Here is a 20,544-nt window from a genome sequence, read left to right as displayed (position 1 = left end):
CTAAAAATCATTTTTTCAATTGGTCTTTTTTTCTGTACAGAGCTGAGATGCTCTACTAGCTGCCTGTGGATTTTTTGTCCTTTCCGTCATCTAAGGAGCCGACGGACTTCTTTTATCTGTGCTCTCTCACATCATAAACACTCATTATAGCTCAATCCTTATCTTACTGAGGTAAGTGTTTATGACCTCTCAGTAGTTTAGAAATAAGGGTAATTAGATGACCGGCACAAAGTTAGAAAAACAGTTAACCCTTTGTGACTGAACAGCTCAATATTATTATATAAAATATGAATTTCAGCCAATAATAAGTTAAATGCAATCGTAGCCTTTAAAGTCCTAGGAACCTTTTAGTACATTTGTCTGTTTTCTCATCACGAATGAAAAGCTCTTCCACTGCAGTCATACATGGATGCATTTAGCCGTATAAAGCCAGCACTATGGAGAGGAGCGGGGGTTGTTGCATTCAGACGTTTCATACCCAACAACATGTTGCTGAAAAGGATCAAATTTTCCATTTTGTGTTCGAAACACATCTTAAAACCGATTGAATCCATTAGAGCTAATGCTATTGATTTGTTTTGTGTCCTTCATTGCGAGCCTTTTGAAGCCAGCTTTCTACTAATGATCCCACTCATGGCTACAGAATGGCCTGTGGGCAGCTTGCTGGCTGTGCCGTCCATTCTGCCCGGGCTCCCGCCAGCTGAGTGAAGCAGGTTTAACACGTGAGAATACAATAGGCTTTATAAAGGCCAAGAGTCTGTGTCTGCGCTCTCCAGCTTTATGACGTGTCTGGGAAATGTAGACGCTCTTAACTTTTTACGTACGCTGTGTGGGTTATTGGATTTAAACGAACATCTGAGAAAGTGCAACTTGACGGCCTAAAAGATTCTCCATGTAAGGACCTCTTTCCCTGGTCACGTATAGGAAGGATGCATGGTCTGTTTTTTTGCGTTACGAGAGTTGAAAGACGGTCTCCCTGGATCTTCATTTTCCTTATAATTCATGGTACTCTCCACCGTGGTGGCCACATTTTGGTATCAACCATGATCCACAAAGGAAGCTTTTACCAAGTGCAGCACCACCTCAAGAGAACTGAGGAAATGCAAGAAGCCTATTGAAATTAAAGGACTGCTCTCTTTATGCATGTACAAGCCAGGTCTTTCAGAGAGAGTCTCCACTTAGGATAATTGATGGACTTTCGGAAGTTAAAGGGGTTGTCTCACTTCAGCAAATGGCATTTATCATGTAGAGAAGGGTAATACAAGCCACTTACTAATGTATTGTGATTGCCCATATTGCTTCCTTTGGCTGGATTCATTTTTCCATCACATTATACACTGCTCGTTTCCATGGTTACGACCACCCTGCAATCCATCAGCGGTGGTCATGCCTCCACACTATAGGATAAATGCCGGCCTCTCTGGTGGCCGAGACCATGGAAACTCGCATAAGCTAGTGCTTTTTCCTGTAGTGCACAAGCACAGCCACCACTGCTGGATTACAGGGTGGTCTGTAACCATGGAAACAAGCAGTGTATAATGTGATGGAAAAATGAATCCAGACAGCAAAGGAGACAATATGGACAATCACAATACATTAGTAAGTGCCTTGTGTTAACTTTCTTTTCCGGTCTGCAAATAAAAAACATCTGTAATTCATAATTATTTTTTTTTTTGCGGATCCATTGTAACAATCTTGGGACAAGAATAGGACATGTAAATATTTTTTTTGCAGGGCTACGGAACGGACATATGGATGCGGATAGCACACTGTGTGCTGTCCGCTTTTTATGCGGACCCATTGAAATCAATGGATCTGCATCTTATCTGCAAAAAAAAACAAAAAAACGGAACTGACATGGAAACAAAATACGTTTGTGTGAATGCAGCCTAAATGTTTTTTGCTGAAGTGACACAACTCCTTTAACTTTGAATGTGTTTGTGTGGAAAATCCATTGTAAACCCATCGCAGAAATCTGGATGACCTTGGATTTGCAGTTTTATGTGCTGCAGACCTGTAATCAGCCTGTCATGGTTTCAAATCCCACGAACAGCAATATCGATTTGGTGCTGATTTGGGCACAGGGTACCACAGTGTAGCAATGTATTTCATAATTTCTTTTTTTAAAACCAGTCACCCCATTTGAACCACGCTTTCCACTGTTCCAGCAAATCTGTAGTCTGTGACTCTGCAGCTGCTGGCGATAGTCTGAAATCCCTCTCATGTTTAGAGTGTATTCACATAAACGTAATGACGGCCGTGCCTGTGTTGTGCCCGCAAATTGCCAATTCACAAAACACTAGCGCCGGCTGTGTGCACCGCCATCACGGTACAGACCCTTTGACTTCAATGAGTACACGATCTGCAATATACGGCAAAAGATAGGACATGTTTTATCTTTTGTGGCGCGGAGGCGTCATCCGGGCCTCCGCTCAAAAGATAGAACATGTGCTATCTTTTGCCACATCTTGCGGCTCGCAGAGCTATTGACTTCACCACGATGCAGTGTACACATCTGGCTGTCACACGGTCGTGTGAATTCACCCTAAGGCCTCATGCACACGACCGTATTTTGTTTCCGTGTCCGATCCGTTTTTTTTACCGGATAGGATGCGGACCCATTCATTTCAATGGGTCCGCAAAAAACGCGGACAGCACACAGTGTGCTGTCCGCATCAGTATGTCCGTTCCGTTGCGCCGCAAAAAAAATAGTGCATGTCCTATTTTTTTCTAGTTTGCGGACAAGGATAGGCATTATTACAATGGATCCGCACAAAAAACGGATCCACAAAAAAACCGAATGCCATACGGAACGTCATCCGTTTTTTTCGCGGATCCGCAATTTGCGAACCGCAAAACACATACGGTCGTGTGCATGTAGCCTTAGTCAGACACTCAGGCTGCTACTCTCCCTTCTCGGCATTAGACGTCATGAACACGACTGTACCCATTTTGCAGCCCGCAAATGTCCCATCCATTGAAGTCGATGGGTCCGCAAAAAAATGCAGATGGAACACGGACGGTATGTATATTTTGCAGATTTGCATACAGTCGTGTACGTGAGGGCTTACACTGCAGCACTGAATTATGAATTAACAGAAAGCTTTATTGTGAATAGTTTTAAAACCTAAATGGGATCTGGTTGTCACTATGTTTCGTGTGCAAATATACTGTATCTATATGTAACATATAATTCCAGTAGAGTCGTCTTACCACATATAAGGCCTCATGCACACGACCGTTGTGTGCATCCGTGGCCGTTGTGCCGTTTTCCGTTTTTTTTCGCGGACCCATTGACTTTCAATGGGTCCGTGGAAAAAACGGAAAATGCACCGTTTGGCAGCCGCATCCGTGAGCCGTGTTTCCTGGCCGTGAAAAAAATATGACCTGTCCTATTTTTTTCACGGCCAACGGTTCACGGACCCATTCAAGTCAATGGGTCCGTGAAAGAACACGGATGCACACAAGATTGGCATCCGTGTCCGTGATCCGTGGCCGTAGGTTAGTTTTTATACAGACGGATCCGAAGATCCGTCTGCATAAAAGCTTTTTCAAAGCTGAGTTTTCACTTCGTGAAAACTCAGAACCGACAGTATATTCTAACACAGAAGCGTTCCCATGGTGATGGGGATGCTTCTAGTTAGAATACACTACAAACTGTGTACAAGACTGCCCCCTGCTGCCTGGCAGCATCCGATCTCTTACAGGGGGCCGTGATCAGCACAATTAACCCCTTCAGGTGCGGCACCTGAAGGGGTTAATTGTGCTGATCACGGCCCCCTGTAAGAGATCAGGGCTGCCAGGCAGCAGGGGGCAGACCCCCCCCCCCCCCCCTCCCCAGTTTGAATATCATTGATGGCCAGTGCGGCCCCCCCCCCCCCCTCTATTGTAATAATTCGTTGGTGGCACAGTGTGCGCCCCCCCCCCCCCTCCCTCCCTCTATTGTAATAATTAGTTGGTGGCACAGTGTGCGCCCCCCATCGGCCCCCCCTCCCTCTATAGCATTAAGAACATTGGTGGCCAGTGTGCGGCCTCCCATCTCCCTCCCCCCCCCCCCCATCATTGGTGGCAGCGGAGTTCCGATCGGAGTCCCAGTTTAATCGCTGGGGCTCCGATCAGTAACCATGGCAACCGGGACGCTACTACAGTCCTGGTTGCCATGGTTACTTAGCAATAGTACAATAGTAGAAGATTCATACTTACCTGCTGCTGGCTGCTGCTGCGATGTTCGTGTCCGGCCGGGAGCTCCACCTACTGGTAAGTGACAGGTCTGTGCGGCGCATTGCTAAATGAACTGTCACTTACTAGTTGGAGGAGGGGGGGGGGGGGAGATGGGAGGCCGCACACTGGCCACCAATGTTGTTAATGCTATAGAGGGAGGGGGGGCCAATGGGGGGCGCACACTGTGCCACCAACGATTTATTACAATAGAGGGAGGAAGGGGGGGGGGGGGGCGCACACTGTGCCACCAACGAATTATTACAATAGAGGGAGGAAGGGGGGGGGCACACTGTGCCACCAACGAATTATTACAATAGAGGGAGGAAGGGGGGGGGGGCACACTGTGCCACCAACGAATTATTACAATAGAGGGAGGAAGGGGGGGGGAAGGCCGCACTGGCCACCAATGATATTCAAACTGGGGAGGGGGGGGGGTCTGCCCCCTGCTGCCTGGCAGCCCTGATCTCTTACAGGGGGATATGATAGTACAATTAACCCCTTCAGGTGCGGCACCTGAGGGGTTAATTGTGCTGATCACGGCCCCCTGTAAGAGATCGGATGCTGCTAGGCAGCAGGGGGCAGTCATGTACACAGTTTGTAGTATATTCTAACTAGAAGCGTCCCCATCACCATGGGAACGCCTCTGTGTTAGAATATACTGTCGGAAATGAGGTTTCACGATCTAACTCTTATCCGACAGTATATTCTAACATAGAGGCGTTCCCATGGTGATGGGGACGCTTCAAGTTAAAATATACCATCGGATTGGAGAAAACTCTGATCTGATGGTATAAAAGGGACTCCAGACTTTACATTGAAAGTCAATAGGGACGGATCCGTTTGAAATGGCACCATATTGTGTCAACGTCAAACGGATCCATCCCCATTGACTTGCATTGTAATTCAGGACGGATCCGTTTGGCTCCGCACGGCCAGGCGGACACCAAAACGACTTTTTTTTTCATGTCCGTGGATCCTCCAAAAATCAAGGAAGACCCACGGACGAAAAAACGGTCACGGATCACGGTAAAACGGAACCCCGTTTTGCGGACCGCAAAAAAATACGGTCGTGTGCACGAGGCCTTAACTAGAACTGAAGACGTCATTAAACTTGGCTGCAGCACAGATAAGAAATTCTGAGCCGCGCGGTGTTATATCTCAGAGTGGCTGTAGTAAGGGAATAGCAGTTTTATTAGATTACACAGATCTACGTGCAGGTCGACGCAGGCAGATAGCAGCGGAATGCGAATAATATAGAAGACTGGTGACGGGCAGTGACTGATAATGTGTATTAGGGATGAGCGAATCGACATCCGAAGCCGATTCGCATAAAACTCCGTACAGTATTAGAATGTATTGGCTCCGATGAGCCGAAATTATTGCTTTGCGAAGTCTCGCGAGACTTCACGCAATAACTTCATAAATACATTTTTACTGTAAAAAAAACATTTCCCAAACGTGTATGATTCTTGCCTTCTGCTTTTGGGAGTATACAGTAATTCTGACTTGCATACATTGTGCACGGCACAGAGATGTATAGGTAACCGATGGCGGACATAGGTTCTTCTATAGACGGCAGTTCTCTGTGCTGCAGCTGCTTAGTATCAGTTTGTCTATATAATAGGCAGGACATGGCAACCTATATACAGAATCTTCTTCTGAGACTAAGCCTGCAATCCAACGTAAAGATGTCATTTTTGTCCTTCTGGATATTAAATTATTACATTTTTTTTTTTTTTTTGCTTGCTTACTCTAAAACGTTTGATTCAGGCATCTGAGATACTGTATAATAAAATATTTACAAAAATGTGAGGAGTGTACTCCCTTTTGTGAGATACTGTATGTCAAACGGATGGCAAAAACATGATGTGAACCCAGTCAGCCAAATGCTTGGAATAGGTATGGGACAATTAATAATAATGAAAGGAACGGTATGGAAAATAATTTTTTTGTGTCAGTGGTTTCCCAGATAACCTTATTAATTCTTTCTTCCCTCCTTAATAACAGCTCAGTTAGGATATGTGCACATGGCAGACACCATGACTGACCCTGAATTTTTGCTTCAAATTTGTAGTTTGCAATTTCATGGATCTGCCTGTGGATTTAGCTCCCTTCAGTGGGGTTAATACTTGTGTGACCTCCCATTGCAGGTGCTGTGTGGAAACCACAGCAATGATGGTCATGCTCCTTTTTTTTTTCTTTTTTCTTTTTTTTCAAATGGTGGAAAAATCTGCTCCTTATGAACTAGGGCACAGATTTCAATTTAATCAAAGGGACACTTACTTTAAGTATTTTAGATGCAGATTTCGATTCAGAATATGCAAAGAATTCCTCGGCAGAAATGTTAACCTACCCTTATGGTTTTGGAAGAATCCTGTCCCTGTTATAGCTAGATATCCTGAGGTAGCTGGCAGCTTCTTGATCTCCTTTCTACATGTGTAAAGGTTGTCCCAGATGTCCATGTTGACCTCTTTTGGTCCTGTTTTACAGATGCACGTGAATCCTTGCTTTTATCAAGTCAGAGGCAAAAGCACATTCGTACCTTTGGAAATAAATGAATGGTGTTGGCTGCACTCTGGTGACTGCATCTCTCTTCTGCCAGACAAATACTCTTTTAGAGTCATTGCAAAAGATCCATCAGAGGAGGCCACATTAAGGTAAAGTAATGGCTGCAGTCTTGTGCTATAGTGACAAATGTTTTAATTTAACACAGAAAAAGAGCTATTATTATGCTTTTTATCACTGTGATTTATTTTCTTTAGATATCATTAATAATGATGACTGAGTTTAATGCTAACTCCTAAATCTTACCAAATACTCATCCATAATACATCTTCTCAGATCAGTAGTTTTTCTTAACTTTCAAAGGCTTTAAAGGGAACCTGTCATGTGGATATTTGATTATAATCTAACTAATTATATACAATCATTAACTACTAAAAAGTACCTTAGATGTATTCACTTACTGGTGTGACAGATGGTTACCTCATAATATACACACAAAGATGCCGCATGCTGCATGCTAATGAGCTGATTGGAGTCCGGCGTGATGTCATTGAGTCCAGCGTATATTTAATTCAGAGCTATAGCCACTCCCCTGCCCACCTGCTGCTGATTCATATGCAAACAAACTGTCATTCAGCAGCAGGTAGGCGGGGAGAGTCAGGAGCTCATGAATATTCATGACTCATCATTATCAGCTGGAGCTTTTCAGTACAAGATGCTGGCAGATTGACTGGGTCAATTAAAGAAAGTGACCCAGCATTGTGCTAAGAGAATCAATCACTTATTTATGTTGCCCTTAGTTAGGACACCATAAAACTGGTGACAGGTTCCCTTTAAACTTTAAAGGGAGACTTAGAGCAGTTTTGTAACCTACTGACAGCACCAAGTAGAGTCAGAGGAGAGCAGCACAGACATACCTTTTACAGAGCTAATATCATCAGTAGTATGAATATGATGTTTTAATCTGCTAGATTCTGCTCCTTATGCGCACTGGAGGTGGGGCTTCACTGAGAGACGTGCACTCTATTTTCTGCATTGAGTTGCTTCACAGGCTCTCTGCTCTGAGTGACAGCAGTAGTGGTCTCCTGGTCGATCTTGCGGCAGTCAAGCAACTACACAGGGAGCAGTTTACAGAGAAACTCCAGGGCACTTGCAGGAGTAGAACCTGGCAGAATAAAAGTTCATGTTCACACTACTCCTGATAGTAGAAACTTCACCCCGACCCTACCTACCACTGTCAGCTGTACAGAACTGCTCACGTGCCTTCAAAGAGGTTGTCCAACAACAGAAAATGTCCATTATTGTTTTCCGAATGTAAAATGTAAAAAATAATATATGTTCATTCATACATGGATGGCCCTATTTTGGTCCAAGTGTGTGTGGTCCTGGAAGTGGACCTTCTTTTTTTTTGTAAGCTGTGCTGTCCCAACACTGACGAAGAGCTTCTTGTCACTTAGTCATTTGTAGGAAGGGGCGGGCTGTCCGGTCCAGATCATTAAGTATGTCATACATCTTCTCTATCTCTGAGGGAAAAGGGGACTAGCTTAGCTAATAATCTGAGCCAAACATCTGACTTATTTATACACATCACCAACACAGCAAAGGAGTGATAGCTCACTGTCTGATTTGGAACATTAAGGCCTCTTGCACACGAACGTTGTGTGCCCGTGGTTGTATTGCGGCCCTCATACGGTGGGTGCGCAATACACGGGCACCGACCCGTGTGCACGCCACATCACGGATGCGGACTCATTCACTTGAATGGGTCCGGAATCACGGAGATGCTGAACAGAAGCACGGATCAGAACCCCACAGAAGCACTATGGATTGCTTCCGTGGTGTTTGTCTGTGCCTCCGCACCGCAAGAAAATAGAACTTGTTAAATTTTTTTGCGATGCGGACGGATCAAGTTGAATGGTTCCCGATCCGTCCCATTCGCCGCACGGACGTTGCCTGTGCATTGAGGACCGCAAATTGCGGTGCCCAATGCACGTAACTGATGCACAACGTTCGTGTGCAAGAGGCCTAAAGCTTACAGGAGAAGATCCATATGGACATGGACTGAAATAGGACCATCTGTGTAGTTTAGAAAATTTAATTTACATTTAATAATTTTTTTTTTAACATTTGCTCTTGACATGTTCTTTGTTGATCGACCGTTCCTTGGGAGGGTTAATAATGGTCCTGAATTTCCTCCATTGGTACACAGTCTATCTGACTGGATTGCTGGAGTCTAAACTCTTTAGAGATAGTTTTGTAATCTTTTCTGACCTGATGAGCGTCAACAACCCTTCTTCTGAGGTCCTCAGAAATCTCGTTTGTTCGTGACATCATACACTTCCACAAACATGTCTTGTGAAGATCCCTTTTCTTTAAAGGGTTTCTGTCAGCAGAATTAACCCTCTTAAACTTGCTGACATTAGCGATGTGCTAATGTCGGCAGAATTTAACTCTGCTATTGTTATGTTTATTGATGCCCCCCTTACTGCGCAATTCTTACTTTTGTAATATGCAAATTAGCTTCTAGGAGCAGGGGGTGGGGGCATTGCTCCTGCTCCTAGAGGCTCCGTTCTCCTACCTCATTCCACGCCCTGCCGTCCTTGATTGACAGGCCAGCGTTCGTCTTCTCCTGCTGCCATGGTGCAGGCCTGAGATTTACCCAGCACACCGGGCCGGCAGGAGAAGACTAACGCTGGCCTGTCAATCAAGGACGGCAGGGCGTGGAATGAGGTAGGAGAATGGAGCCTCTAGGAGCAGGAGCAATGCCCTCCTGCTTTTAGAGGCTAATTTGCATATTGCAAAAGTTAGAATTGTGCAGTAAGAGGGGCATCAATAAACCTAACAATAGCAGAGTCAGATTCTGCTGACATTAGCACATCGCTATTGTCAGCCAGTTTAAGAGGGTTAATTCTGGTGACAGAAACCCTTTAAATAAAACAGGTCACTCACTCACACCTGATTGCCTCACCTGACTTTAATTTCATCTTCAGATTATCTGCTAATCCTGAAGGCTCACATCATTTTGCCACTCACAGATGTGATATTGCATAGGACCAAGTCTAATATTTTTGACTTATTTGTTTCATTTGTTTCTCTTTTAGGACTTGTGTGAAAATCTGATGTAGTTTTAGGTCAGATTTATGCAGAAATATAGAAAATGCTGAAGGGTTTGCAAACTTTCAAGCAGCACTGTAACATAGACCTCAACCTATAGCATATTTCTGATTGATATAAAAGGTTCTCAGTGAAAACCATTTTTTCTAAAAACAAACAAGCTCCTGAAAAATACTTACATATTTCTGTGCCCTCCAAAATGTCGCCATGCGTTTTTTCATGTAAAATGAACTATTGAATCCTAGAATTCAATAACTCTCATATGTCATTATTTCCGCTGTTTATTGAATTTCTGATCTGAAGGACCTATGTTTACTCTGTAGATGACTCTGCATATACCGTACGCCACCTATAAATTTGACTGTAGAGTGACTCATGCTATATATGGAAATGTCACATATAACCGTTTTGGTAGAATTAGTTACAATGAACTTTAGAAATACAGCTGACTGGTTTTCTTAAAGGAAGTGAAGCAATGATTTTACACCACCATATCACCGTTTAAAGGGAACCTGATACATTGAAAATTCTGTCTATTCTGCAGGTAGAATGGGAGGAGCGCGGCAGATATATAGTTTAGTGGGAAAAGGAGTCAGTGTTTTTTATTCATTTAAACCTCTTCTATTGCAATATTTAGGCCCCTTGCAGACGAGCGTGTCCCGGTGCATTGCGGCAAACCCGCGCGAGTAGGTACGCAATTGCAGTCAGTTTTGACTGCGATTGCGTTCCGTTGTTCAGTTTTTATTGTGCGTGTGCAATGTGTTTTGCACGCGTGTGATAAAAAACTGACTGTGGTACCCAGACCCGAACTTCTTCACAGAAGTTCAGGTTTGGGTTCAAGGTTGTGTAGATTGTATTTCCCCTTATAACATGGGAATTAAGTGGATTAAGGTGAGTTAAATTATTATTATTTTTTTAACCCCTTCAGCGCTATTTTACTTTGCATTCTTTATTCAGAATGCTATTATTTTGCCTTATAACCATGTTATAAGGGAAAATAATAATGATCGGGTCCCCATCCCGATCGTCACCTAGCAACCGTGCGTGAAAATCGCACCGCATCCACACTTGCTTGCGGATGCTTGCGATTTTCACACAACCCCATTCATTTCTATGGGGCCTGCGTACGTGAAAAACGCACAAAGAGGAGCATGCTGCGATTTTCACGCAACGCACAAGTGATGCACGAAAATCACCGCTCATGTGCACAGCCCCATACAAATGAATGGGTCGGGATTCAGTGCGGGTGCAATGCGTTCACCTCACGCATTGCACCCGTGCGGAAATCTCGCCTGTGTGAAAGGGTGCTTAGGGGTCTAGTGGGCGGTCCAATTAGTGATTGACAGCTGTCTTTGTATGCAGTCTCATAGGTTGTCAGTCACTCATCAGGATTGCACACTGGACTGGTCCAGTGGATGTGGTCTATGTTGCGTTCACATTTTTTTTCAAACTGATTGGCTTCAATGGATCTGTGGTCCGCATTTTTCAGACAGGGATAAGACATGTTCTATCTCTTTGCGGAACAGACAAATGGATGCTTTCGGCATCTGTATGTCCGTTCCGCAACAAGATAGACTGTGTTCGCGTAATTCAGGCCACGTTTTACTTGGGTCTGCAAATAAAATGTAGACGGCGCACGGACCGCATCTGTATTTTACTGCTCTGCGATTTGTGGGCCGCAAAACAGATACGGTTGTCTGCGTGGGGCCTTAAGCTGAATCTTTTTCCATAAAGCTCAGCTCCTCCTGCTCTGTAACATGCTGCTTGCACATCAAACTAAATAATCATCGTGACAGGTTCCATTTAAATACAGTCTACCGTACATAGAGGTTTAAGTAAAGGGTCAATTGTCAGCTAGATGACTGCTAACATCCTGGTGTCGCGGATGACTTGATGAACAAGCGAAACGCTCGCTGAAACACACGGAAGCCATTTTGTGGACTTTTGGGTCCATGCCTCCGCGCCGCAAAGGATAGGATATTTAGCTTTCACTGTATCTCGTGGATTGTGGACTCATCGAAGGCATCGGGTCCACGATGTGGCGTTCACACGGCTGGAGCCTGTGTTTTGCGGACCCGTTGCTTGCGTCACAGCCGTGTGTATGTAGCCGAAGGGGATTTTTTTTTTTTAAGTTAAAAAACATATTTGCTTTCTATTCTTTGAAAGGTGATTTGTCACCAGATTATGACATCCTATTTCCTATTGGAGGGCAAGATTATTTTTTAAAAGATCCACTGCTCTTTTATGCCAAATGCGCAAAAAATTATATTTAATTTGATTAACAGCCAGTAGGACAGAGTCTTATGTGTCCGTTGTTTTCATGAGTGACAGGTTCTTCCCCCACCTCTGCTCACCCCCTCACCAGTGATTAATGGCTGCTGTGCTTCTGCCTGTATGCACTATTGCTGAAGGGAGGGGGGAAGGACGCAAGGAGAGCTGCTCTCCTCATGAATACAGTGAACTTATAGCCCCTAAGGTATTTTTGTACTGCAGAAATTTCATACAGATTTTAGCGCAAAAGGCGTGTAAAATTCATGCCTCATTTCCAAAGAAAACCTGCATTGCCATTCATACTGCTAAGGATTTTTTTCATGATCGGATTTGAAATCTACATTAAGAGACTAATCTGCAGCAGAAAGCCTCGGATTTACATCATTATGGCTCATTCAGACGACCGTATATTTGTGTCCACATCCTTTCTGCAATTTTGCGGAACTGATGCGGACCCATCCATTTCAGTGGGGCCGCAAAAGATGTGGACAATACACCATGTGCTGTCAGCATCTGTTCTTCCTTATTTACTGATCGACAAGTAAGGCAACATTCACACAAGACGATGCCTTTCTGGGAAACGGACATTAAAAACTGCCCCCTTCAGTTTTGTGGGGGCTGTGACCCCATAGACTTCCATTGTTCTTAAAACGGACGCCTGACCGCCGTTAAAAAACATCCAGAGTGTGAGATCCACACCCTAATAGAGCTCTATTAGGGTAAATAGGAAAAGGGTTATAGCCCCTAAGGGGGCTAATAGTTAGTAAATAAAATGTAAAAAAAAAAAAAAAAGTATAAATTACCTCCTTTCCCAATTTTACATATAAAATATATAAACAATAAATAAATAAGCATATTACATATTGCCATGTCCGAAAAGTCCAAACTATTAAAATATAAAAAAAATATCTCCTATGCGGTGAACTGTGGAAAAAAAAGAAAAAACGCGCGATTCAACATTTTTTTTAGTCACCTTCTCCCCCTAAAAAATAGGGTAGGACTGTTCTATTATGGGCCGGACGTTCCATAAAATGCGGAATGCACAGTGCGCATGGCTTTTTTGGTGTTTTTTTTTTGCGTGGTTTCGAATGGTATCGAGTATCGCAATACTTTTTTATGGTATCGAAACCGAATCAAAATTTTGGTATCAAGACAGCCCTAATGCAAAAGTCAGAGATCCAATCGTTGGGATCCTCACAGATGGTGAAAATAGGGGACTACTGTACTATATCTAATACATACAGTACTGTGCTAAAGTTTTAGGCAGGTTGGGGAAAAAATGCTGCAAAGTAAGTACAGTCCATTTCACTTTTTTTTTACATTTTCTTTCTACATATCTTTTGGCCTTGTACAAGTATAAAAAAATTAGGTTTTTCCCCCATCAATCTGAACTTAATACCCCATAATGAGAAAGTAAAAACAATGTTACAAATCTTCGGAATTTATTTAAAAGGAAAAACTAAAATCTTGCATTAACATAAGTATTCAGACTCAGGACTCAGGACTTAGTTGAAGCAACTTTGGCAGTGATTCCAGGCTCCTGTCTTCTTGGGTATGAGGCCACAGGCATTTGGGGCTTTTCTGCCATTCTTCTCTGCTATCCTCTCAAGCTCCGTCAGGTTGGGTGGGGACTGTCTGTGGACAGCCATTTTCAGGTCTCTCCAGAGATGTTCAATTGGGTTCAAGTCAGGGCTCAGGCTGGACCACTCAAGGACATTCACAGAGTTGTCCCGACACCACTCCTGTGTTGTCTTGGCTGTGTGCTTAGAGTCGTGTTGGAAGGTGAACCTTTGGCCCTGTCTGAGGTCTAGGGCACTCTGGATCAGGTTTTCAGTAAGAATATCTCTGTACTTTGCTTCATTCAGCTTTCTTTCAACCCAGACCAGTCTCCTTGTCTCATACGCTGAAAAACACTGTCACATCATGATGCTGCCACCACCGTGCTTCACTGTAGGGATGGTATTGGGCAGGTGATGAGCAGTGCTTAGTTTCCTCCAGACATGATGCTTAAAATTGAACTTGCCTTTCCTGCTCCGGACAGCATAACTACTCTGCAGATCCAGCAGCTCTTATGACACTCACCACTCCCTGGTCTTCTCCGGTCGCCTCGCTGCTCTATGACCTGACATCGCACACCGTCGGGTCATAGTTGCACGCACTACATTCTGACACTGTACGCTGACAGGAAGGTGCAGTGTGGTGCTTGGAGAAGACCAGGTAGCGGTGAGTACAGCGAGCCCCAGGAGCTTTGTACTAATGTAAGTGCTCACTAGTATTCGATCCATAAGACGCACTGCCATTTTTCCATCACTTTTCGCGGAAAAAAAGTGAGTTTTATGGAGCGAAAAATATGGGTAAGTATTGTGTCTTTTGTTACTTTAGACCATTTACAGCGTCTGCCCAAGTTTTTATTTAAGTCCTTTAACGCCTTAAGGACCCAGGATGAGAATGCACGTCCTAAAGGGCCGGTACTTTGTTCCCCAAGGACGAGCATTCTCGTCCTGCGGTCTATCTGTTCCCCCATGTGCGGTGCCGCGATTAGCGTCAGGAATCCGATACCGGTGGATGAACCCCTCATATGCTGAGCACTGCATATGGGAGGTTTGCGCCACCTCTTCTTAGCCATCTGGTCCCCCCGCTGCGGTGGCGGGGACCCGATGGTTGCCATGGCAGCCCCAAGCAATTCCAAGTCATATTTGGTATTGTCGCGTCCGTAACAACCTGCTCTATAAAAATATCACATGATCTACCCTGTCAGATGAACACTGTAAATAACAAAAAATTTAATCGGTGCCTCACAAAAAGTGTAATATAGAGCAACCAAAAATACACTGCGTGCAGAATTATTAGGTAAATGAGTATTTTGACCACATCATCCTCTTTATGCATGTTGTCTTACTCCAAGCTGTATAGGCTCGAAAGCCTACTACCAATTAAGCATATTAGGTGATGTGCATCTCTGTAATGAGAAGGGGTGTGGTCTAATGACATCAACACCCTATATTAGGTGTGCATAATTATTAGGCAACTTCCTTTCCTTTGGCAAAATGGGTCAAAAGAAGGACTTGACAGGCTCAGAAAAGTCAAAAATAGTGAGATATCTTGCAGAGGGATGCAGCACTCTTAAAATTGCAAAGCTTCTGAAGCGTGATCATCGAACAATCAAGCGGTTCATTCAAAATAGTCAACAGGGTCGCAAGAAGCGTGTGGAAAAACCAAGGCGCAAAATAACTGCCCATGAACTGAGAAAAGTCAAGCGTGCAGCTGCCAAGATGCCACTTGCCACCAGTTTGGCCATATTTCAGAGCTGCAACATCACTGGAGTGCCCAAAAGCACAAGGTGTGCAATACTCAGAGACATGGCCAAGGTAAGAAAGGCTGAAAGACGACCACCACTGAACAAGACACACAAGCTGAAACGTCAAGACTGGGCCAAGAAATATCTCAAGACTGATTTTTCTAAGGTTTTATGGACTGATGAAATGAGAGTGAGTCTTGATGGGCCAGATGGATGGGCCGGTGGCTGGATTGGTAAAGGGCAGAGAGCTCCAGTCCGATTCAGACGCCAGCAAGGTGGAGGTGGAGTACTGGTTTGGGCTGGTATCATCAAAGATGAGCTTGTGGGGCCTTTTCGGGTTGAGGATGGAGTCAAGCTCAACTCCCAGTCCTACTGCCAGTTTCTGGAAGACACCTTCTTTAAGCAGTGGTACAGGAAGAAGTCTGCATCCTTCAAGAAAAACATGATTTTCATGCAGGACAATGCTCCATCACACGCGTCCAAGTACTCCACAGCGTGGCTGGCAAGAAAGGGTATAAAAGAAGAAAATCTAATGACATGGCCTCCTTGTTCACCTGATCTGAACCCCATTGAGAACCTGTGGTCCATCATCAAATGTGAGATTTACAAGGAGGGAAAACAGTACACCTCTCTGAACAGTGTCTGGGAGGCTGTGGTTGCTGCTGCACGCAATGTTGATGGTGAACAGATCAAAACACTGACAGAATCCATGGATGGCAGGCTTTTGAGTGTCCTTGCAAAGAAAGGTGGCTATATTGGTCACTGATTTGTTTTTGTTTTGTTTTTGAATGTCAGAAATGTATATTTGTGAATGTTGAGATGTTATATTGGTTTCACTGGTAAAAATAAATTATTGAAATGGGTATATATTTGTTTTTTGTTAAGTTGCCTAATAATTATGCACAGTAATAGTCACCTGCACACACAGATATCCCCCTAAAATAGCTAAAACTCAAAACAAACTAAAAACTACTTCCAAAAATATTCAGCTTTGATATTAATGAGTTTTTTGGGTTCATTGAGAACATGGTTGTTGTTCAATAATAAAGTTAATCCTCAAAAATACAACTTGCCTAATAATTCTGCACTCCCTTTAGTACCAACAATACTGCCACCTTATCCCGTAGTTTCCCAAATAGGGGTCAGTTTCTGGAGTTTCTACTCTAGGGGTGCATCAGGGGGTTCTTCAAATGTGACATGGCAGCTTAAAATTATCCCAGTGAAATCTGCCTTCCAAAAACCATATGGCATTCCTTTCCTTCTGAGCCCTGCCGTGTGCCCGTACAGCAGTTTACGACCACATATGGGGTGTTTCTGTAAACTACAGAATCAGGGTAATAAATAATAAGTTTTGCTTGGCTGTTAACCCTTGCTTGGTTACTGGGAAAAATTGATTAAAATGGAAAATCGGCCAAAAAAGTTAAATTCTGAAATGTAATCTCCATTTTCCTTTAATTCTTGTGGAACACCTAAAGGGTTAACAAAGTTTGTAAAATCAGTTTTGAATACCTTGAGGGGTGTAGTTTCTAAAATGGGGCCATTTATGGGTGGTTTCTATTATGTAAGCCTTACAAAGTGACTTCAGACCTGAACTGGTCCTTAAAAAGTGGGTTTTGGAAATTTTCTGAATAATTTAAAGATTTGCTTCTAAACTTCTAAGCCTTCTAACGTCCTAAAAAAGCAAAATGTCATTTACAAAAGGATCCAAACATGAATTAGACATATGGGAAATGTAAAGTAATAAGTATTTTAGGAGTCACTATCTGTTTTAAAAGCAGAGAATTTTTTTTTTTTTTTTATAAATAAAAATGAAATCTTTTGACTCAAATTTGACATTGTCATGAAGTACAATATGTGACGAGAAAACAGTGGCAGAATGGCTTAGATAAGTAAAAGCGTTTTAAAGTTAGCACCACATAAAGTGACACATGCCAGATTTGCAAAAAATGGCCTGGTCCTTAAGGTGAAAAATGGCAAGGTCCTTAAGGGGTTAAGAGAGACGCACAAAGGATTATAATTGGACAGTCTACAAGCTATATGTTTAAAGGGCATCTGTCAGCAGATTTGTACCCATTAAACTGGCTGAACTGTTACATGAGCAGTTGGCAGCTGAAGGCATATATGTTGGTCCCATGTTCATATGTGCCCGCATTGCTGAGAATAATTATGTTTTAATATATGCAAATGAGGCTCTGCTCTCTCTGAAACTGCCGCACCCTCTGCATTGACGGGCCAAACATGATGACGTTTTAACTGCCTGGCCCTATCAATCAGAGTGGAGAGAGACCGGCAGTTGCAGAGAGAGCAGAGCCTCTAGGTGTAATGATAATGCCCCGTTGTCATTTCATTTTTCTCAGTCATGTGGGCACATATGAACATGGGACCAACACCGATGTCTTCAGCTGCCAAGTGCACATGTAACAGGTCAGCCAGTGTCAGAGGTACAAAATACCCTTTATTTGTATCAATAAATACTGATCTACATTACATATTACACAGTACATTATCAATGTAGGAGGAAGATGGATTAAGCGGTTTGCATACTTTGTGGGGGGGGGGGGGGGGGGGAGGACTGGAGGGCTGCTTTAAAATCTCCATTGTTTTTAAAGAGGGAGTTCAAGTATTTCCAAGAAAACCTTTAAAAAATAACTTCAGCTTTGTGTAACGAGCGGAGGAGAGACTTAAACTTTTCCTCTGCCGACAATTGCCAACAAATGATTAGCGCTGGATGAGAGGACTTAATTATGTAGGAACATTTAATCTATGCTCAATTAGCTATTGTAGCATTATATGCAAATCTGTTGTACTTGTATTAATTAAGGACATTACTATATAACTACTCTCCACAGTCCAAGGAAAACATGTTAATTTACCGTATACTGGGAGAATTTATCAGCTTCACATTATACGGCTTGTTGCCTTAGTTTTATCACGGATCATTTGATGGTATATCTTCGAAGCGCGGCACGGTTATCTGTTTGGATTTGTATTGACACATAGAGTGTGTCTTATGAATATCTATGTACTGGTTTAATGTAGATTATGCATACACTTGACAGATAACCTACACATTACTGAAAGAAGAGGCTCAATAATGGTAATTTCAACAAAATAAAAAAGCTGTAGCCTTATAAAGGGGAGCCGTCACCTCTCCTGACTAGGATTGCATCGGGTATTGAATTATCGATACCCACTCCATACTTTTGTACCGTTGTCGATTCGATACCGGGATTTGCCTTTTACCGATACTAGGCTGCGATACTGCGCAGCCTAGTATTACAGAACATGGCACGTGCTGCTCTCAGTGCGCGCCATATTCCCTCAGCATCACAGGGGAGAAAGAGGCAGTCTCTCCCTCCCCCTGTGCTGCCGCTGCCACCAGAGAGAGGGGAGGGGCTGTGGCCACTGTGCCACCAATGATGATAACTAAACCATTAATACGAATACAGGAGGCGGGTGCCGGCGTTAGAATCACATAGTTGGCACCCGATCTCTATGAGAGGTAGCTGCGATCCGCGGCAGTTAACCCCTCAGGTGTGGCACCTGAGGGGTTAACTGCTGCTGATCGCAGCTACCTCTCATAGAGGTCTGGTGCCGGCTATGTGATTCTGGCGCCAGCACCCACTTCCTGTATTTGTATTAAATGTTAGTTATCCTCATTGGTGGCGCACTGCGCCCTTCCTCCCCCCAACCCTAGTATTAAAAACAGTGGCGCAGTGTGCCCCCCCAACACCCCCAGTATTGAAGTCATTGGTTGTGCAGTGCGCCCCCCCGACCCCCCCATAATTAAATCAATGGTGGCAGTATTCTATTGATAATTTTTTACGCTTAATCGAGTAATCTAATAAGAAAAAATCAATTAATATACTTTTTTCCTTTATAAAAACTCATCATACCCCCTACCATCAGTCCCCAACACCCTTCTTTCCACCATGTGCGATCAGCCCAAGTGCATCAGTTCCCCCGGTGCCATCAGCTCTCTCCCCCCTTGTGCCATCAGCTCTCTCCCCCCTTGTGCCATCAGCTTTCTCCCCCCTTGTGCCATCAGCTCTCTCCCCCCTTGTGCCATCAGCTCTCTCCCCCCTTGTGCCATCAGCTCTCTCCCCCCTTGTGCCATCAGCTCTCCCCCCTTGTGCCATCAGCTCTCTCTCCCCTTGTGCCATCACTCTCTCCCCCCTTGTGCCATCAGCTCTCTCCCCCCTTGTGCCATCAGCTCTCTCCCCCCTTGTGCCATCAGCTCTCCCCCCTTGTGCCATCAGCTCTCCCCCCTTGTGCCATCAGCTCTCCCCCCTTGTGCCATCAGCTCTCCCCCCTTTTGCCATCAGCTCTCCCCCCCCCTTGTGCCATCAGCTCTCCCCCCCTTGTGCCATCAGCTCTCCCCCCCCTTGTGCCATCAGCTCTCCCCCCCTTGTGCCATCAGCTCCCCCCCTTGTGCCAGCAGCTCTACCCTCCTTGTGCCAGCAGCTCTACCCTCCTTGTGCCAGCAGCCTCCCCCCCTTGTGCCAGCAGCCTCCCCCCCCTTGTGCCATCAGCTCTCCCCCCCCTTGTGCCATCAGCTCTCCCCCCCTTGTGCCATCAGCTCTCCCCCCCTTGTGCCATCAGCCCCCCCCCCCTTGTGCCATCAGCTCTCCCCCCCTTGTGCCATCAGCTCTCCCCCCCCTTGTGCCATCAGCTCTCCCCCCCTTGTGCCATCAGCTCTCCCCTCCTTGTGCCAGCAGCCTCCCCCCCTTGTGCCAGCAGCCTCCCCCCCCTTGTGCCATCAGCTCTCCCCCCCCTTGTGCCATCAGCTCCCCCCCCCCTTGTGCCATCAGCTCCCCCCCCCCTTGTGCCATCAGCTCTCCCCCCCCCTTGTGCCATCAGCTCTCCCCCCTTGTGCCATCAGCTCTCCCCCCCCCTTGTGCCAGCAGCTCTCCCCTCCTTTTGCCATCGCCTCCCCCCCTTGTGCCATCGCCTCCCCCCCTTGTGCCAGCGGCCTCCCCCCTTGTGCCAGCAGCTCCCCCCCCCTTGTGCCAGCAGCTCCCCCCCCCCTTGTGTCAGCAGCTCTCCCCCCCCCCCTTGGGCCAGCAGTGCTCCCCCCTTGTGCCAGCAGCGCCCCCCCCCCCCCCCTTTCCTTTCCAGCAGGGGCGCCGCCGACA

The 20,544-nt window shown here is 44.9% G+C and overlaps 1 protein-coding gene across 3 annotated transcripts in view; it reads left to right on the top strand.

The window, feature by feature from the left end:
• The window catches only part of APLF (aprataxin and PNKP like factor), a 254,569-nt gene that overhangs the window by 53,056 nt on the left and 180,969 nt on the right, over nucleotides 1–20,544 (top strand). For 2 of the 3 annotated variants that reach the window (XM_040430044.1, XM_040430043.1), the window contains exon 3: nucleotides 6,712–6,878. The exons of the other annotated variant lie outside the window; for it this stretch is intronic. In XM_040430044.1, coding sequence (XP_040285978.1) covers nucleotides 6,712–6,878 — 167 coding nt within the window. The remainder of the gene's footprint in view (nucleotides 1–6,711; nucleotides 6,879–20,544) is intronic. 3 annotated transcript variants of the gene reach the window in all.

The sequence above is a fragment of the Bufo bufo genome, chromosome 4, assembly GCF_905171765.1.
Source record: "Bufo bufo chromosome 4, aBufBuf1.1, whole genome shotgun sequence".
NCBI classification, from domain to species: domain Eukaryota; kingdom Metazoa; phylum Chordata; class Amphibia; order Anura; family Bufonidae; genus Bufo; species Bufo bufo.
Note: the sequence above shows the minus strand (reverse complement) of the source record. Positions and strands in the feature narration are given on the sequence as shown.